The 20,542-nt window shown below is 40.7% G+C and overlaps 1 protein-coding gene across 1 annotated transcript; it reads left to right on the top strand.

Moving 5' to 3' along the window:
• Positions 1-105: 105 nt before the first annotated feature.
• On the top strand, positions 106-14,254 carry clspn (claspin). The gene is made up of 24 exons (XM_085346447.1): positions 106-129; positions 878-995; positions 1,968-2,377; positions 3,163-3,306; positions 3,572-3,628; positions 3,708-3,780; positions 4,243-4,345; positions 4,507-5,102; positions 5,591-5,779; positions 5,976-6,139; positions 6,224-6,426; positions 6,547-6,599; positions 6,715-6,908; positions 7,210-7,741; positions 7,863-7,896; positions 8,091-8,187; positions 8,296-8,447; positions 8,965-9,126; positions 9,246-9,367; positions 9,761-9,891; positions 10,106-10,232; positions 11,049-11,128; positions 11,468-11,626; positions 14,129-14,254. Exons 1-24 carry the CDS (start codon positions 106-108, stop codon positions 14,252-14,254), a joined length of 4,050 nt encoding a protein of 1,349 aa, XP_085202573.1.
• Positions 14,255-20,542: the final 6,288 nt, after the last annotated feature.

Raw genomic sequence — 20,542 nt, 5'->3', positions numbered from 1 at the left:
GCTTTGACTTGTCCACGTTTTTCTGTGGCTAACACGAGAGTACGAGGTACCGTCTGAGCCTGTTTATTTTGCAAAAAAAGAACGTAAACTAGCCAGCGGACAAAGATGAGCTTGCTTTCTCAACAACAGGTCAGGCAATGCTTTGGTTTGTCAGTGATTATCTTGAACATCTGCCTAACCTTTCTAGACTTGCATATATCGCTCTGTTTGATTGGGTCGTTTTTGTTTGGTGGAGATTGGCAAGATCGAAAGAAATATGCTAACTGCACATTTCGTTAGCCACCTAGCTTCCTGGCTAGGTTAGGTTTAGCTCAGCTCTTTTGGATAGTGATAACTGGCCTGGGCCTTTAAAGCGTGTCAATTTGACATTTTAATTTTAAATCCTTTTGTTAAAGTAAGACCTAGGTGACGGACAGCCTTATCTGTTGCCTGAATGGTGATAATTAGAAACGTCGAAAGGCAGACATGCTGCTCATTGTTTGGTTTACTTCAAGGCGCCAGTCCTGTCAACGAACAAGCGTTTCGCTGCTCAAAGTGACAAAAGTGACACCCATCCTCTGTGTAAACACCCTCTCCTCTGTGTTTTTGTCAAATGCAGAAACATGCTATCCTGGGGTACTTTTTTTTTTTTTTTAAATTAGCTATGCAGCAATTTGGGTTGCCCTCCATTTGAAACGAATTCCTAGTGTTACTAGATTTAACAAAAGCAGTCCCACACTACATGAATCTCAATCAAGTAGCCTAAACTGAACTTCTACCCTTGCCTTAGATGAACTGTTTTTCAGTTGATACTTAACCTCAAGTTTTTTTCCACTAAATACCTTTTACTCCCCCCATGCAGCAACAATTCATGTGTATTGTCTGCTACTGTATGCAGGCTGAGGCACTCCCAGTTGTGGCCCAGACTGCAACAGAGAGTGATTCAGACAGCGGGGTGGGCTCACCAGCAGAGGAGATGGCTACAGACACCTCTAACAAAAGAGAAGGTCGTTCAGGTAAAGCAGCATAACAATGAGCCACTCTGGCTGTGTAAATGAGGTATGCATTTATGCAACTGCCTGTGACACCAGAGTAGGCAGAGAAACACTAGTTATCATAATGAGCCAGTCTGACCAAAGAATCAAAGCTGCAGTGCTTTAGAAAATATACATTCAAAGGTTATAAATGAAAGCAAACCAGTATCTAAAAGATGTCCAGTTTCCAAAGGACCAAATTTATTTGAAAAATAATAAAGGCAAAGAGTAACGTATCAGTCCAAGGGAAATTCTGTAGGAAATAGTATAAATACTTTAATAATGAAGTATTTCACTCTCCCTGGACTCATATTTGTTTTTCTTCAGAAGGGTTTATATCAAGGTGTTCTGTATATAATTGTCCTGCATATAAGAACTCTTGGTGCTCACTGAAGATGTTTTTTCTCTTCCATCAAAGAAATTTCATCAGGGCTGTGAGCCAAACCACTCTCTGAGGACATATGTTGTTTTTGACTTCTGCTTTTTCTCCTGCCTTGAAGCTCCATTTCCCCCTTTTTTATTTTGTGACCAATATGTCCACTCTCCCACTTTAACCACATTAAGTTTGCTTTACCTGTCTCTTAACTTTGTCTCCAAACTACTCAACTTGCAGCTTATCTGTTTAGTCACTCCCAGAGGCCTGTTTCATGTTGAAAATCTCTTATTTAAATTACAAAAAGACATTACCGGTACATTTTTAAAAATACCTTTTATGTTTTGGTCTTCCTTTTTTATTTTTATTTCATTTATTTATTTATTTTGGTTAAACAAAAATATGCATTAGAATAAAATTCTACTTGAATTTATTTTTCTCACTGTTTAGTGCAAACTCGAGTATTTTGTTTCATTACACATTGATATGAGCTGGGATTACCACTCTACCATTTTCTACCATTTTCATTCTACTCTATTCTAATTTTCTAAATTGGTTGGTTTTGCTGTCTTATTTATCAGATTCTGATGACGACGAAGACATCACGGTGCACAGAAAGCCTCACCGTAATGCCATTAGAGACAGTGACAGCGAGGAAGAGGCGGCAGCTGCAGATAGCAGCGTACACATGGCAGAAGCACTAGTCTTATCTGCTTCCAGTGGAGAGGAAATGGAGACTAAGAAGGAAAAGGGACGACAGAAGTGCAAGAGAATAAGCCGAGCTCCTGTTGATAGCGAGGACAGTGAGCCTGAGGAGGAGAAAAGTGGAAAAATGGAGGAGGAAGAGGGGAAAGTGGTGAAGAGGAAAGTGAAATCCACAAAAGAAGTGAAGGAAAGAGAGAAGAGCAGGAGACATCATGAGAAAAAGGAAAAGCGCAGCAAAGCGGTGGAAAAGCTGAAGAAGAAGGAGAGGTTCTCTGAAAGGGATGAGGTGAGTTCTTTAGTGTCTGAACTCTTTTTGGCTGGTGTTTGATACATCAAGGGTTCTCACACACATGGGCAATAATCCGTCCTGTGGACTGTCTCAGCCCGGTCTATAACATATTATTAAAAATAATAAAATCAATAAAAGGTAGAATTATGTTTTTGAACCGCAAAGTGAATGATTGTCAGCAAAGTGGACTACGCTTACATAGGTGAAGAAAGATTTTATGTCAAGTACGTTACATGTTAAAAGTTATATACCATTTAAGTAGATTTTTTTAATGTAATCATGTGGCCTTTCGATCACTTTATTTAAGTCAGTGTGACCAGAAAAAAGACAAAGATGGCGCACTCACAAATCCTCAAATGATTGTGTTAAATGTGTTGTCAAAATTAGTTTTTCAAACATTATTTTATCTCAAAATTGGAAACCTTTGACATTTAAAAAAAATGTATTTATTTTTTTTATGTCCCAGTCAGATGATGCTTTTCAGTGCATGTCCAACTACTAGGCCAAGTAAACAGATCTGCTTCTGGAAGAACTTTGTTGTCAGGAAGAAAGGGGGGAAAAACACTTCCTACCACATCAGTGTGATGATCAAACTACTGTTGTGGAAGCATTTGTGTTTTGGTTCCCCGAGCACTATAATAAGGTTTAAACTGCAGATCAAACTGAACAAAGTTTTAAAATTTAGATCTTGTGTGTTGTGCAAAATGTTGAAGCCATAAAAACAGCATACAATTTGGGTAATGTGTGTGCAACTAAAATCAGCTTTACTCCCATTTCCTCAGGAAATGCCTCATCCTGGGACCCTGAATGACAGTGGATGTCCGCTCGGTGACACAGAACTTTTTGACAATGGTCTGGATGATGAGGAAGAAGAGTCTCTGGATGCGATCCGTGCTGCGGTCAAGCAAAAGATGAAAAAACATAAGGTGCAAAAACATCAAGTAGTTTAAAAGAGGGGCTCTCCACCCATTTTCCATCACTATAAAAGATAAACATTTGGAATTGGTATCATTTATGTTTGGCCTTTGACTTATTTCCTTAAGAAAAATTAAAACAGCTGTTGAATTTATGTCAGTGACTTGAGATAAATTTAAATCCTTCAATTTTATTGTAACACTTTGATTTAATGTTGTGGTGAGAATAGTTGGACCATGTTGGGCATTGTGTCCTTTTGTTTCTATGTTACTACAGGATCCCCTCTCCAATGAGGAGGAGGATGAAGAGGTGCCAGAGAAGCCCCAGCGTGCGGTATGCAAAATCAGAAAATAAATAAATAATTACTTTAAATTGTAAGCAGTTTGTCATTGCCACTATGTGACTCTTTCAGGAGAGAAAGGCTGCACGTGCCAGCAAAGAGGCGATGAAGCAGCTCCACAGTGAGTCTCAGAGGCTGATCAGAGGTCAGTTGATAAGACACGTTTATTTAACCCATAAAGTTTTATTGTGGGTAATAATTTGAATAGAGGATGGTATTCTAGTTTTCTTTCCATACTTGCAAACATTTCTGGTTTTTCTGGTTTTCCCGTACTTTAAAATCTTCTCATGGTGCCCATCTTGCTGTTTCTCCTGTGTATTTACACTGCAGTGCAGACTTTATTATAAATAACTGAAGTAGATGCATCTTTAAGGTTTTAGTTTATTCTAAACCTTAATTGCTAATTTCATTTAAAGAAAATGGAATGAATTTCACCATCTGATGTTGACTTTGGTAAAGGTGGATAATTTTTCACTTATTCAAGCCACTAGAATCAATAACAAGTGAAACATTGTAAATATTTTCTGTGGAGATTATTGCATAGATGTTGACAGGTGTAATTTAATGACTTATCTGCTACTAAAACTGCATTCTTCTGCCTTTTTAGAGTCTTCTCTTGGCCTGCCCTACCACATCCCCGAGCCAAAGACCATCGACCAGTTCTTTAAGAAGAGAGCAAGGCCAGAGGGTCCTGTCATGGCATTGTTGAAGTAAATACTAACATGACATTTAACACATTTCAGGTCAGACACAAGTCATGTAAGGATGGCCGCTGGACCTGCTCATTTCACACAAGTGCAGATTTAAGTAACTGTACTTTGATTCTGTCAAAGTAAAATCTTTACATTTATAAAACTCTTTCTGCTTTTAGATCTGCAAAGTACTCAGAAATGATGTTGGAGACACCGTCAGCTCCTCCACCTTCTGTAAACCCACCCAGCAAACTGCCATCCACTGAGCAGGACTGTAACTCTTCTTTGGATATGTCGCCCAATCAAATCCAGCCTTTACTTCAGCCAGCAGCAACCTCATCCCCGCAAAAGCAGAACCTCAACCAGGCCGGAGAAACTTCGGTTACCTCGGATCCTGAGCAGGAGTCAGGCCCAATGCTTTACCTCTCTGAGAGTCTGCAGGACTCGGTCACAGCTGATGCTGAAGACAAGCCTGCATCTGACTCAGGAGAGGAAACCTCAGCTGCTCCTTTACCACAAAATCCAACTGCAGCAACATCTGACTCTGAAACCCTGCAGAAAGAGACTGTATCTAGGGCTGTGGTTGATCCTGCAGCTCCTCAGTGTTTGAGTGCTGATTCAGCTACAACAGAGCCCTCGGTACAGCAGCCTACCAAACCGAAGAAAGACAAATTGACCAGACTAAAGGAGTTGGGACTGGATCCGCCTCCTATTGCAAAATTGTGTCCAGATGATGGAGCTTTTGTACAGCTCGACCCTCCACAGCTTAATCCTGGTGAGTCACAAATATTTCCCAATCTCAGCAAGAAGACATGGAGAATCAAGCCTTTTGATCCTTTGCCATGGTCACTGTGATAAATTAGGTGATTTGACTTCAAAATGTGCATAATCTCACGGGGGAAAGAAGTACTAGCAGGCAACTTTTCCCAGGAAAAATATGTGCACGATGTTACTTCATTTCATCTAGCTACACTGGCAACATCCTTCCTCTTTGTTTTTATCATGTTTATTGTTCTGAGCAGCAGAAATCTGAACACATGGCTGAGCGCTCTATGGTTTGGGAAGGCAGAAAACAATTAGAACATACTGTCCTTCTCTCAGGACCTCATAACATGTCCCAGATGCAGTTTTAAATCCTTTGAAACATGATGTGAGATCAAACGAAGTGTTGTGCACTACAAAATTTTTGTCCTCATCAAAAGCAAGGCCCGATGTCTTCTGTGCCAAAGAAAACCTCTCTTACCTCTCCTCTTCTTCAACTAGGTGTGGAGGCTCTGAAGGAGCGTTATCTGCGTCACATTATTGCACCCACACGACCCCAAGGGCAGCGCACTTTGCAGCTTGACATCATCCGTAAGGACAGCACCCCATCTGGCCAGGAGGAGCTGCACACGGAGTCTCTCACTGTGACTGTCAAAGAAGGAGCAGAGGAGCCTGTGACCACTAAACCAGGTCTGGATATGTAGAAGAGATAGAAATTATACAATTTTAAATTGTTTAGCATTTCTGTGAGTGTCATCATTTCACTTTAGATTATATAATTGATTGAATATAAGTAGTTATGATGGGCTTACGTTTACAATCATTAACCACAACTACACGTGGATCAGCTGGAAATGATATGACTCCCTTGCTCATCTCTGTGTAGGAGAGAAGCTGCTGACTCTGAAGCAGCGCCTGCAGCTCGCCATGGCCCAACGGAGAAAAGAGGAGAGGGTGCGCAAGGCCGAGCTGAATCGCCTAGACAACGAAGACTGTGGGGAGGATGAAGAGGAGGAGGAAGACATGACGGATGAGTCAGAGGAGGAAGAAGTACGTGGATGATTTTGTTACGCTGCACAAATTTTTGCTTTTACCCTCTTTGCACTTGCATCAAGCTGTTCTTCTGTTCCTCAGGGTGTCGATGACTTATTGGGAGGTGGTGATGGTGAAGAAGACGATGTGAAGGACAATGAAGATGAAGAGGAAGAAGGCAGCATGGCTCAGAGTATGAGGAGCCCTTCTCCAGTGGCACTGATCGGACCCTCGTCAACTCCCGACCTCATTAACACAGATGGCACTCTCATGCTGTTCCCTGGAAACTCTTCCTCGCGCACCGGGTATGTTTGCAGTTTTGTAGAAGCACTTTTAAAGTCTCTTATATTTGGCTGCAAGATGTCACCTGCAGCAGCTTGTTTAATGGATAAAATTAAAAATATTTTTGGTTTTTCTTTTTTTAGTGATGGTGTAAGAAGGTCTGGGCCTTCTGGACATGACAGTGGCAGTAAGATGGGTGGGTAAAGTGGAAGAGCTCCATTTAGTTTGACCGTATTTCCTCTTTTTTTTGTTTTGTTATTGAGAGAAATTGAAAGTACACTCTTTTCCTCTCCTCTCCCGCTCGTCTCCAGAAGAGGATGACTCCCTGTCCCTGGTGAAGGACAACAGCCACAACAGCAGCTTTGAGCTCCCAGGGTCCATGATTACATCATACCAACCAGTGAATAACCAGCGTGGCACAGGACGAAGTGTCCTCAACTCGTCCATTTTCCGCTCCCCTTCACCGTGCCTCTTCAGGCCGAGCTTCCTCGGCTCCGCCTCAAAGGTGAGAAGAAATGTTTTTCATTCACTCTAATTATTGCAGCATCAGACAGATTTCACGAGGGGTTTGAATTTGGGCCAAACATGCCCTTGGTTACATACATGCATATGTAGTTAAGTCCAAAAAAATTGACGAATCAATAAGGCTCAGAGAAAATCCACGAATAAGACTGTATCTGCAAATAACCAAGAGCTCATCTGCAAGTGCATTTTATACAAATAGAATAAAAGAAAATAGAAACCAAACTACACATTCAACATTAGAATGAGTACTTATATTTTACTTTTAAAAAATTCTCTTTCAGAGTTCAGGCAAGCTCTCCGAGCGTTCTCTTTGCCTCCCTGTTGAAGACTCCCAAGACCTGTACGCACCTTCTTCTCCCAGTGCAGATTCAGGCCCCCTGGATGGAGCTGCTTCTGGTCCTGGTCTAGCAGGTGACTCTCAGGGTCGTTTTTCGCTTGAAGATGATGCTCAGTCCCAGTTACTTGACGCAGATGGTTTTCTAAATGTGGGGCCGCGCCCCGGTGCACCCACCTCTCACAAGAGGCAGCTGATCTTGGGCAGCCTGGATGAAAATGCAATGGATGCACACATGGGGGAGCTGTTGGGGTTGTGTTCAGGTGGTTTTGGATCAGGGAAGAGCAACTCCATAGGGGGAGAGGGCGTTGGAGCAACACAGGAGGATGAGCTGCTTGGGCTGTGCTCAGGAGCATTTCCACCGACACAAGCTGAAGGGGAGCATACAAAGAAAAGGAAAGAGGGAGAAGACGATGAAGACTCTGAAAATACTATGGATCAGCTGCTGGGTCTATGTTCAGGCAAATTTTCGAGTCCAGGTAAGAGTGGTGTGCATTTCTGCTTTTTTATAAATGACATTGCATCATTGCAATTTTTTTTGTCACTTCCTCTACAGCTCATGTTTTTACACAATCCTTTTTCATTTGCTGCCAAATTTAGGTTCTACTCACACAGCTTCACCATCACAAGACAGGTACGGTACAAATATCGTCAGTATCATTTTCTGGTTTTGTTAATAATCTCTAAAGTTTGATTAGTTTCCGTGATCCTTTAAGCTGCTCCTCTCCCTCATTACCCCCAAACTGCTTTGATTAGAGGATTATAGGAATAATAACTGAAATATTTACTTGCAATGTAAGATTTTCACTTTGATTTTACACTATTAAGTAGAAAGAAGTTAGAGGCTAGAGAGCAGCAGGAGGAGGAGGAGGAAGAAGAGGAGGACTGCGAGTTCCGGCTCCTATCAGATGTTGAGAGTGAGCAGGTAAACAAAGAAACAAACAAAAAACACTTCAAGTGCTTTGGATTTTTTTTTTGGGTTAAATATATAATGCAATTACTAAAGTATTAAAAATGTCTTGTGGGTGTAAAGGAGGACAACGATGATGATGATGGTAATGATGGAGAGGAGGAGGAAAATGATGAGGAAGATGAAGCAGATGCCAGCGAAGAGGAAAACAATGAGGTGGAAGAGGAGGAACTGGAGGGTGTGTTCGCGCCACGGGCGAAAAAAAAGAAGAAAATGTAAGTGAAAGTGCTTTCATGCAACGTGATCGATGGAAAGTGGCAGAGTGTTGTGGCCAAATCCTGCTGTGGGAAGATTTTTGGTGGCAGTAAAATACGTCTGTATTTGGATGTAATCCAGCAAACATGATGCTTTGTTGAATAAAGCAGCCCTTCTTATAAATAAGTACAGAATTGAATAATACTTTTCATTGTGGCCTAACTAAATGTCTGTGCAAAATTGATCTGAGCAGCAGGCTTTTTTATGCAGTTTAGAGACCAACAGATAAATGTGTTGGATGTTGTTTCTGGCTTTGAAAGTTGTTTAAACTTCACTGACTGATGGAAAAGAGTGCTTTTTTTTTTTTTTAAGTTAATGCAAAGATTCTCACTTAAAAACTATTAGATTTTATTTTTGCCATTTGAATTAGGTCATTGGCCGCTAACCATCAATTTGCAAACTGTAGAAATGCTTAATTTTCACTGCTAATCCACACCTGCGACACAGCTTGAATGGTTTCTTGGATCTCCTTGGCAGGCGACTGACCGACTATGTGGACTCGGAGGCCGAGCTGTCTGGTAGTGATCTAGGCAGCGATGATGAGGACGGCGACAGAGGGAGCGAGTATGAGGAAGAGGAGCTTCTGGAAGACCTTCCCTCTGACGAAGAGCTGCAAAACCAAGTCAACAAGATCCACATGTGAGCAAAGACTAATTGATTTATAAAATGTCTTTTGTGTGAAGTACATCAAGCTGGAGATGAACCTGTGGCACAAAAACGATGTAAAAGTTGTTAAAATGCGTCTCTTGTTCTTACAGGAAGCAGATTTTGGATGATGACAAGCGTCGCCTGAGGCTGTATCAGGAGCGCTACCTGGCTGATGGAGACTTGCACTCTGACGGTCCTGGACGAGCGCGTCGCTTCCGATGGAAGAACATTGGTGAGTTTACAGGATGAACGATTAGATGCCTGGATTACCAAATACCGATAATGAGTGTTGGTAGGACTCAATTGGAGTAACAGCAGTAATAAAATGCACAAATCTAAATGAATAAAAACATTATTAGCTATTTGTTTCAGGTTTTATAAGAATTTAGCAGCATTATCTGTATTCAGTTAATTGCAACTTTAATACTGTCAGGACAAAATATTTTTTTAGCATCTAGCACAAGACAGTGGACGCAATATAGAAGAAAAGATAAAGTAAAAGATAACTAAATTACTTATTTTAATCAAAGCATCCTAAATATGACAAGTGATGATTTCTTCTGATTATTGGGTCTAACTGTACACATTTGTCATTGAGAGATTTTAATTGTAATTTTTGGTCCAGATGATGGTTTCAGCATGGAGAGAACTGGAGCCGAGGGCGAGGAAGGCTGGGAGGAAGAGGATGATGTGGACCAGGCTGAGGTCCAAAGACGGATAGAGAGACTGGAGAGAGAGCAGTGGCTCAGGGAACAGGTGGGTTTTATGGTTTGCAGTTTTTTTGCACACACACATGAAGGAGGTGGCACTAATGGAAAAATATACATTTGAAGAAAAAAAAGTGTGATGGTTTTCGCCAAGTTCTGTTAAAAGGATTTCTTAGAAATGGGCTGTGTGCGCCTTATGAATTGGCCTCCTCTGTGAGGGCTGCTGCTGTTTTGTGTTCATTCTTTTGTCACTCTTCTCACAGTCTGAACAGAAAGCCAAAAAAGGAGAGGATTTGGAATTGGATCCAGATGATGAGAAGATTGGAGAGGAAGACAGTCAATTCATGAAACTTGCCAAAAAACTGACTGCCAAGACTCTGCAAAGAAAAGGTTAGTTTGATAAAAGTCCCCATGAGTAGAATCCCATCTACTTAAAAACACCCAGAGGAGCTTTTGTCCAGCAGTTATTGGCACAACTGTCTTGCATAGCAGGAAAAATAAAAGATTAAAAAAGAAAAATATGTGAATTAATTAATGGTAGTAGTTAAGACACACAGTCAAACTGTAGAATAAAGCCAAACAACAAGAAGCCAATCTGAGGACTTTAGGACCTATGAAGAATACAGAGGGTTTAAATCATAAAGTCAAGAAAGGTTTTAAAGTTGGTATTTTAAACTATTTCAAAAAGGATAATTTAATGACCCCCAAGATTAGTGTAGTTTTTCAGTTTGTTGCTGAATTGTTAATAGAAAATATAAGAAACATACATTTTCATCTACTCAGTGTTGAAAGTTGGGAGTACAGTTGGATAGATGGGTAGATTCGGATAATGTGCTACATGGCTGTAGTAACGACGGCACTAAAAACACCAACATGTGTCCCAGCAAACAAAACTTGACCATTCGCAGAAACAGCTACAGAAATTCACGTTCTGTAAAAGAAAAAAAAGGAATGTAATCAGTAGCTAGATCTTTTATTTATTTAACTGGCTGCTTCGTATCGTCACAAAACAAAGTTCTACATTGAGATATGAATCATATTTAAAGGGTGTTTGAACTGTTTGCACTTAAAAGTATGAAGTTTTTCTGTACTTAATTCAACATGAAAACACTTAAGGAATTCATATGCAACACATGCACAACCACGTCATTCTTGTTAAATAAACTGGTGCTTTACTTAAGCTAACTGTGTAACTGTTTAAACCAGAGCCGCCTGTGGCACCACAACCAGAGAAGAAGACAGCAGCAGCTCTCAATCCCTTCCAGAGGCCCTCTCAGCCTTTACAGGTAATTCAAACACCCTGTGAATAACTTTTCTTTCTTTTAATTTTTTTTAAAAGTCTAAATAATACCTGCTTTTTGTTGTCTGTGTAACAATGTACAAAGAATTCAACATTAATCACGGCGTGAACAGTGTTGGAGTCTGCCCCACTCTGTCACTGCTTTCTTCTCTTCTCCATGCTGTCCTATAAAGAAAAGGCTAAATGGCAAAAAGATGTTTAGTTATTGCTTTTTACTAAATAAAACAAATATTTTAAACTGTCACACAGTGGGTGTTTGCAAGACTTCATCATGTGTTCGTCCATAATCTGCACAAGGCCGGTCTAAGATCTGTGTTTCTCCCAGGTGAGGAGAGGTTCTCTCCTGAGTCAGCCTCAGTCCGTCCTCCAGAAGCTGGCTTCCATCTCAGAGGGAAATCCTCTGGCCCCCAGAAACAGCCGTGGATTCCTCTTCCAAACACTCTCTCCTGAGAAAGTTAACTCATCAGAGGCTCCACAGAAACAGGTGAGTCAGAATTATGATGCTAAAAAAAACCCCAACTATTAATAAAACCCATTTCATGAGTACACGTGACAGAAGTTCAGCAGAATGTTCAAAGAGTACTTCATTTTACACTCCCAAACACTCAGCCCCACTCTTCATGTACACTGAATAGGCTCAGTTGTGTTATGTAAGTTAATATGGCTGCAGTTTTACTGCTGTAGTTATTTTTAGTCTTTTTTTTTTTTTTAAATAATCATGGATCAGTCATGAATAAAATTTTCTGTAAAATTCCCCCAAAACTGTTAAAATGAGAATCTGTATCCTGCGGTGAAGCCTTCAAACTGCTTGTTTTGTTTGATTTTTAATCAGGTTTAAACAAAACCGGAGAGGTCAGTACATGAATAAAAATAACTGTTTAAATAGTTGAAAATTCAGTTTGAACCAAGGTTATACTTGTAAATTAGCAGAACTAGAGCTGAACTCAAAATCTCACTTAACAAAAGGAACTAATTTTTAAATGGATAAAAAAAGCAAAATGTAAAGCACTTATTCAGATTAAGTATAAAAGTGCATGTCTCCACTATATGCACTGTTATGAAGTGTTGCTGCAAAAACAATGAAACTCTGGGAACCAGTCCTGTCCTGTGTGACCATTTAATGAGCATATGTCCTACTGATGAATATTCTGCCTGACATCAAGGATCAGTGGCCCACAGCAGCAGCATGCAATGACCCTCACTGCTAATTTGTAAAACAATAGTCCAGCATTCCTGCAGGCCCCTCTGGCTTCAATCGGTTCAGTCTTAAAATGCAAAATAAGGCTTGAATTGCTCTTTGCAATGATTAAGTACTTAAATCAACCCTTAAACTGCCTTTAAAAATAAAACAAATGAAACACAGAAGACACTTTTTCTTGCATTGTGAAATCTTGTTAATAACCATGAAAGTCACATGACCTCCAATCGATGTCTTTTTCATGAGACATTAGTGACTCCCGAGGAAAAATGTTGTAAATGTACTAAGTGGAAACTGGAAAAACAGTCGATTAACCTCTCCAAAAGTTGATTCTGTTCATCTGGACGTAGCGTTTTGTGGGAGAAACGTTTCGTCACTCATCCAAGTGACTTCTTCAGCCTCAGCTGACTGCAGGTTTCCCCAATCTTATAAACAGTACATTTGCATAATGACTGAAACCAGCCCACTGAGGAAATAATAGGCTGGGAGGTCAGTTCCTTGATCTTAACTCTATCAAGATTAAGGAACTGACTCAATAGTTGAACAGAATCAACTTTTGGAGATTTACTTACCTGGATGATATAGCATGCATCAAGAAGTCGATTAACCTCTTTAAACCACTTTAACTCACAGGCTGATTAATGTAACATACAACTAATTATAACAATAACAAAGGTGGTTTTAAAAAAAATTAGTATTAAATTTAACTGACATCGTGCATTTCAATTTCCAGAGTCCAGAAAACTTTATATTCAGTTTGGGAACTGCAGGGTTTAGATCTCACCCTGGGTCAACACAACTGAATCAAATGATTAGTTCATTACCAGTCCTCTGGAGAACTTCAACACATGTTGAGGAGCTAATTTAGCCATTTATATCAGCTGTGTTGGGTCAAGGATCTAAAATCTGCATGACACCCCACCTTGATTTGACAAAAATCTCTACAATTTCCTGTAAATTCTGACCATTTGATAAGCAGAGATGTCTGTTACAGTTGAAGCCACCATGAATAAAAATATGGTCAAATTCAGGGGGAATGTTTACTCAGCCTTTAGAAGCTTTGGGGAGGCCACCAAAGGTTTAGATGGATGGACAGGAAATTGTATTGCAGCAGGAATCACATCACTGTGGAGGAATTTTGTCCCACTCTTCTTTGCAAGATTGTTTTAATTCAAGAAATCGGGAAAGGCAGCAAATGCGTTATTACCTCAAGGAGTTCAAAAGATTTCACAATAAGTGCGACTGGTCTAAAGTCGTTGGCGCCTGAAAGTCTAGGGGAACTTCAGAAGAGGAACAATTATGGACACATTTCAAATAATTCTTATTGTGTGATGGTTTAAAAAAAAATCTAGAAATTTCAGTTTTTTAAAAAGATACTTTTGTCTTCTTTTAATAGTCACACAACAGCAAACTTTCCCATCTCCTAACAAGCACAGGTGGCCTTAGAAATCAGGCTGCTCTCCTTAAAGTGTCATTTCCCAACTCTGTCTGCTTGTCTCTTTAGTGAGGTCTCGCTATTCTAAAATAAATGCAGAAACGAAATGTTTTCCACAGAGCTCGGGGCTTCTCTTAAGTATGAGAGTCATGTGAATGTGCTGGGTGAAGTCATGGTATCTGGTGTATTCTCAATATTGGACACTATGTGGCGGCAAAGCCCACATTTCTAACAGTAGATTAAAGGCTGACTTTTACACTGTCAGTCCCAGTGCACATGCAGTCACTAGCCGGTATATTGTTTTATTTTGTACGGCAGTTTTGTAAAAAGACAAACTGATGTTTGTTCCTCAGACGATGAAGAAGAGGGGGCAGATGGGGGCAGCGAATCCAGCAGCAAAGAGGGTCTGCAGAGAGAACAAACCTGCAGGACAGACCAAAGGGTCTCAGAGGAGCATCTTCAACTTCCTGGACCACTGATGATGCAGCGCACTAACTGAATGAAGATGAAAAGCTGGCTGGGAGTCCAAGTTTTTCTCCCAGCTGCTACAGAGGCAGTGAGGAGGCAGAACTGACCTTTAACTTTCAGTGTTTCACTTCACAATAAGACTGAGAAAAACGAAGCTAGTGGCAAAACTCTGGGTGGTTTCAGGATTATGAGACGTCTCCCCACCTGTGCCCATTTTGTGGTTGAGCATAAATCACCAGCAAAACACACCACTGAAGATCCTGCTACTCTTTTACTCGATGACTTGCACACTTAATCTTCCCTTGTTCAGCTCGTGTGTTCAAATATTTAATCCGTTACGCCACTAGCGACATTCATCTGATCTGACTTGACCTAATTTGGACCACATGATTGAGGTCTATCTAGAAATGTTTTATCATGTACATATGGTTTTTCTTTTTAAGAAGTAGGGAATTTATTTGTGTGATGTTTTAAATGTATTTGTTTTACAGTGTAAATAAAATATTTTAAGACATAAATCTGATTCTTTTCTTGTCTCGTTAGACCAGATTCTTGTTTTCAGTATGTTTTGAACGTCCTAAGAAGATTAAAGGAATTGCAAAGATGTGCATGTTAGGTTACTTGATTTATCTAAACAGAAATCAATGCATGGCCCTATGATAGACTGCCCACTTGTCCAGATTGTACCCCACATCTTGCTCTACAACAGCTTGGATAGACTCCAAAATTGGAGGAGCTGATTCTGATCTGCGGGGGCCAAACCTTGGTAAATTTCTTGGAGAAGCCCCTCCAGTGTGCTAATATCAGTGCCAACAACTTTGGACCAATCGGCTTCATTGTAGCATGCTGTTTCCAGCTTTTTAAATGTATCTATGTAGTGGAAATCAGTTCTCCTTGGATATTGACACTGTCTGAGATATGTGCTCCGAATTTCAGAATTTGGGAGGCCTTTTTTTTTTTTTAGTCTTGTGCTACATAAAGTTGTTAGTAGGACATGTCTGGGTTTAAATATTTACAAAAATGTTTCATGATTTTTTTTTTAAAATGTGTCCATGCACAGCATCAGTTGTCTAAAAACAGCAGCTAATTTATCATCTCGCAAGAGTACTGGCCAGAGATGCGTAAGACGCAGGGTGGGTGATAAAGGCTCTCTTCTACTTTATAAAACATTTACTTACAACACTGAATTCCTTACACAATAAACCCATGATTTTGGCAGCAAATATGATTGCCCTTCCTCGAATGTTCAAATCCATTTAAGCTGAACATTGAACTAAAAGGTGGAACACACTGTCAGTCATATCTATCTGTGACAGATTTCCAGTCTTTCAAGGACTCTTTTTGACTCTTCTTTTCACTTTTTCCTCCTATTTTAAAGCATAATTGCAATTTGGAGACTAATGATTTGGTAAGTGGCTAATAATAGGCTGGCATTAAAGGGATGGTCTTCTAACGAGCCCTTTCATGTCTCTCCATCTCATTAGTAGCCACGGTGATTAGCAGGAGGTCCTGGGGTTAGGATCGGTCGCAGGAGGCCCCATTACACATCATTAGGGGCCAACGCCAGGAGGGTCTGGAATGAGCCCCATGGAGGGCCCCCGCCTGCAAAGAGCTGCTGTATACCTGCAGGCAGGCTGGCTTAATCCTGGTGTTGTTATGGCAGAGAAGGCATCTTTTCTCTTTTTTTAGCTTTTGTCAAAACATTAATGGTAAGTTTGAATGTTAAAATGTAAAGGGCAGAGAATCACTGGATATATTTTCAGCAGTGAGCAGCATCCATCATCATTTCCGTGTCATTTATATGCAATTAACTGACATAAAGACTTGACTCCAAGTCCTGAGGCCCGATGAGCGGGGGTCAAGAAATCAATTTTAATTAGAATTTAATAGGAATAATGTCTGCAAGTCCTTTCTTCTTTTGCATCAACACCATAGCCTCCTCTCCAAACTGAATTTCACAACTTTGTTTAACCCCCGAGAGGGAATTACGAGGTCAGCGCAGTGAAGCCAACCCCCCCCCCCCCTCTCCACCCTGAACTCCACATTCACTCTACACTTGAAAGAGGAGGAAGGTTACATGTTTTGGCATGGAGGCCCAGCTTCTAAATATCTAGAGGACACGGATCTGGCGTTATTCAGATTATGAGGAGGAGAAAGGGCAGAGGGTGGAATAATTGAAGAGAAACATGAGCTGTAGCACCCAAGGGTTTGTGTGCTTGTGTCAGCACTGTACGTGTATATGTGCGTACTCGTATTTAAAGTAAAAGTGTATAATTAGAGTGCAAAGCGACCTCTGTGCTGGATTAGTGGTTCAATTTAGCACGTCTTGGGTGATTTGGCTGATTTTAAAGAGTGCTGGCTGTGAGCTGGAGGTCCAGCGAGCTTCTCTTTGCAGATTCTCTTTGCATCTCAGGACCAGGGATCTGACAGCGTAGCCCATGGGTGCTGCCGGCTGCCCTCGGCCACTGTCACAGCCGAGACTGGTGCCGGAGCAGATGTGGAGCTGAACTGAGGGAAGTGGGTCATGGTGCTGCAGGCTGTGTACAATTCAAACAAGGCCTTATTATGCACAAGGTAAGTCACGTTCCTTTTTTACTCTTTTCGTGTGTTTGTCTGTGTGTGTGTGTGTGTGTGTCAAATGAAGGCATGGCTGCTGTGTTAACATTACAATAATCTTTCTTCCCCCAGGAGGCCTCGCAGACGACCCTCAGTCAGCCGAGTTCAGTCTATCGCTCTTTCCATCAGTGTCCTCTGCAGTTGTCTTTTGTAACTTGGGTTTTTTCTTTCTTTTCGAGAGAGGGGAGATGGAAAAAGAGATGATTTTGCGTGTGACGAGGCCTTGGGCGCACGGCTGTGTTTGATGTATTTTTTATGTGCTTAGGCTACTGGTGAACGATGGGGAGGGCGAGGGATGGGGAAGGAGTGAGAGAGGATGCCTGGAGCTGATGCAGTTGAATGGGAATGTTGTTGAAGGAGAAAAGGGAGGGAGGAAAGAGATAGAAGTGTGCGTGCGTGCGTGCGTGTGTGTGTGTGTGTGTAGGGGAGGGAGGGAGGTTGAGTTTTTTTTATTTTATTTCTGCCGGCAGCAACATTATGTCAGGGGGATGAGTGCAGGGAGGAGAGAGACAGCGAACACTTGTTAAGTCTGTCTGATGTAGCCTCTCTATACCAGATACACACCTCCAGAAAACACACTTACACATGCACGCACACACACACACACACACACACACATATTCAGACACACAGAAACCACTGCCATGCCCCTCTGATCTGACAGTTCCAAAAACATTCAGTCACCAGCTTGGAGAAAATATCACATTGCAACAAATCCTGCAGTCCTCCCTTTTGTGAGGACCGGGGGTATGATGCCGCCTGTCGGTGTTGCATTCTCCGTAACATTTTGCCTTAAACACACCTGAGACTGTAAATGATGAAGTGTGTTGTCCTAAGACTAAAACATCCCCTGTTAGCTTTATATAATATGCACTCTTATCAGCCCTGATGATGACGGTGTGTTCGGTGACTAACTGGAGGATTTGGGATTTACTGACGTGATTCTACTTACCTTAAATTCGCTTGAGTGATTTCCTCCATTTCCCAGAAAGTATTTTAACAACCACCAGAAGATGGGCATGGCTTTTTTCTTGTTGAATCCAACAAAAGGGAGATAAACTGATTATACAGTTATCACAGTGAAAGCATCACATGATGATTTGTGTGTGTTTTTGGTGAATTTAAATTCCCCAAAGCCACGCAGGGAAAAAAGTTGTGATTGTGTTGATATGCACGGTCACAAGTAAAAGTAATTAGCACTAAAATATACTCAATAAATCAGCTTCGTCATAGTATATTCAAGATAATTGTGATTTATGCACATTATTGTTGTTGCAGTGGGTGGTTTTGGTGTAGCTGATTACATCATATTGACACTCATCTGGGGAAAACCAACCACAGCATATCAGCACATATACCTCATACCAGCTGTCAAACACGGTGGAGGAGGGATGATGATTTAGACTCGTTTTAAAGCCACAGATTTGGGCACTTTGGACTCATGATGAACTCCTCTGTATACTAGAGTATTCTAGGCTCCAGCGTGTCTGCCAGTAAAAGCTAAACCCAAACTGGGTCGTGCAACAGGACAATGACACCAAGCAGAGCAGCAAACCTACAACAGAATGGCTGAAAAAGAAGAATCAAAGAGTTGCTATAATCCAGGTAAAGTCCAGACCTCAACCCAGTTGCCGTGTGGCAGGACCTTAAGAAAACTATGCATAAATCAATTCCAAAAAACTTCAATAAACTGAAAAAGAGTAGTCCAAAAAGTGTTTTTTCAGATGGTGAAAGGTCAGCCCTGCAGGTCAGTTTAGCACCCAGACTCTTCTACTACAAAGTCCTGCTGTTGTAATAGCCATAGGTCTTGCATATTTTGCTGAAATATGCAAGACCTTCCCTGGAAATGTCATCTAATGGAAGTATGTGAGATGTATATGTGATGATGTCTTTCCAGATGTACAAGCTGCCAATTCCAATAGGCGCTAATACCATCAGAGATGCAGGCTGTTGAACTAAGCACCGATAAAAAGCCAGATAGTCCCTCTCATCTGTAGTCCAGAGGATGCAGGGTCCATTGTATTTTCAAAAACAGTGTCAAATATTACAATTATACTGTTTTGAGATTCCCACATGACCCTTCAAAGGATAGCAGCAAGTGCCTGAGTCTGTGGGAAGCTGAGTAAATGTGTTGGTGACAGAGTTCTCATGACGTTATCAAGGTTCCCCTTGACTTCTGTTACCACAAACTTCTTCGTTTCCCTTAAAATGAATCTAAAATCTATCTCAGTAGATATCATATCGTTATATCTGACAGAGAACAGAATGTGTGCACAAACATTTAAACAAAAGTATAAAATTTTCATTTTTGTGTGTTTTATGCATTTCTGGCAACGCATCAGGGAAAAAAGAATAACATTTATGGTAATTTTAATGCTGTCCGATGTCAAAAGAGGTAAAAATGTGACCTTAACGCTGTGCAAAGGTTATGTATGAGTGCAATTTTGGTGTCAGTCACTGATCCAGTTTGCATCTGTCCTGCAAAACAAGACAATATGGAAACTTAGAACATCCAGCATGTGGAGAACTGACTTTTTTAAGTTTGGTATGAGACACAGATTTGTCACGGGGAGAGATTAAATGTATTTGCAAGACTTAATGAATACATAACTGTTATACCGTGAAATTCCACCAGGCCTACAACTGTAAATTACATCAATGTTAAGCTTTTTACACACTTTATTGTTTTTGTGGTTTTAATTTTGACTGAATAAAACTGTCCCTTTCTCATATACTAAAAAACTAAATATAAAACAGTGAAAGAGAGTTAGATGTTCTCTAACAATTAAAACCCCCATATCTCTTATTTTATATCTCACATATGCATAGCTATATATTGTGACTCATGTAGTTATTATGTATTTGCTGGGTGACCTCCCCCACCGCCCCACCCCACCAGCCAACCTGGAAAAAGTAAAGTGACATCATAACATAAGGGAGTTTAAACCATGATCTAAAACAGTTATAGCATGTAGCATAATACTATTTCAGCTGATAGTGCAGTTTGACCAGCTTCACATTGACATGATGTCAACAAAATGTCATTTTAACAAGAGTAAAACCACCCCCTCCAAACTCCAGCTGCAGCCAGATGTAGAAAGAGGGAGTGAATGGCACTACAGTAAAACCGTGTTGGTTATATTAAAGAGATCCTATGGATGGATTATAAACCACTTTTTAAACTTCTACATTGTGTTTATGAATGAGGATTCCCATAAAGGTACCCAAGAATTATTATTCTTTTTTGCCCATTTTGAGATGCTTTTATTTCTTTTTATTTGTTCATTTATTTTACTTGCTGGATTTCCTCTATGGAAATAAGTTTGGTAGCTACCACCCACAGAGTTACAATCCATTGTAATAAAAAGACGCTCGTTTCTGGGAATTCAGACCCATTGTTGAATAAACAACAAACACAACAGGCTTTCTGTCCGCGCACCGATTCATTCTCCACTGTTTCCTTTTTTCTTTTTCAGCCGCAGCCCAGTTTAGGAAATGCTTTTAGTCACCCAGCCTTTTCTTTTTTCTAGAGCTACCGCGTTAGACTGAGAGGAGGAGGAGAGAGGAAGAGGAAGATAAACATCACACAGAGGAGGGTCAGAGGAGGGGAAAAATTGGGAGGGCGCAGTGTCCAGCTTGTCTATCGAGCAACAAACCGGCAAAATAGGTAAGAAAAAACTGGA

Source organism: Diplotaxodon limnothrissa, linkage group LG22 (genome assembly GCF_057381915.1).
Source record: "Diplotaxodon limnothrissa isolate DT_005_m linkage group LG22, D_limnothrissa_male_GT1.1, whole genome shotgun sequence".
Taxonomy (NCBI): Eukaryota; Metazoa; Chordata; class Actinopteri; order Cichliformes; family Cichlidae; genus Diplotaxodon; species Diplotaxodon limnothrissa.
The sequence above is the reverse complement of the archived record's forward strand: the minus strand, read 5'-3'. Positions and strand labels throughout refer to the sequence as shown.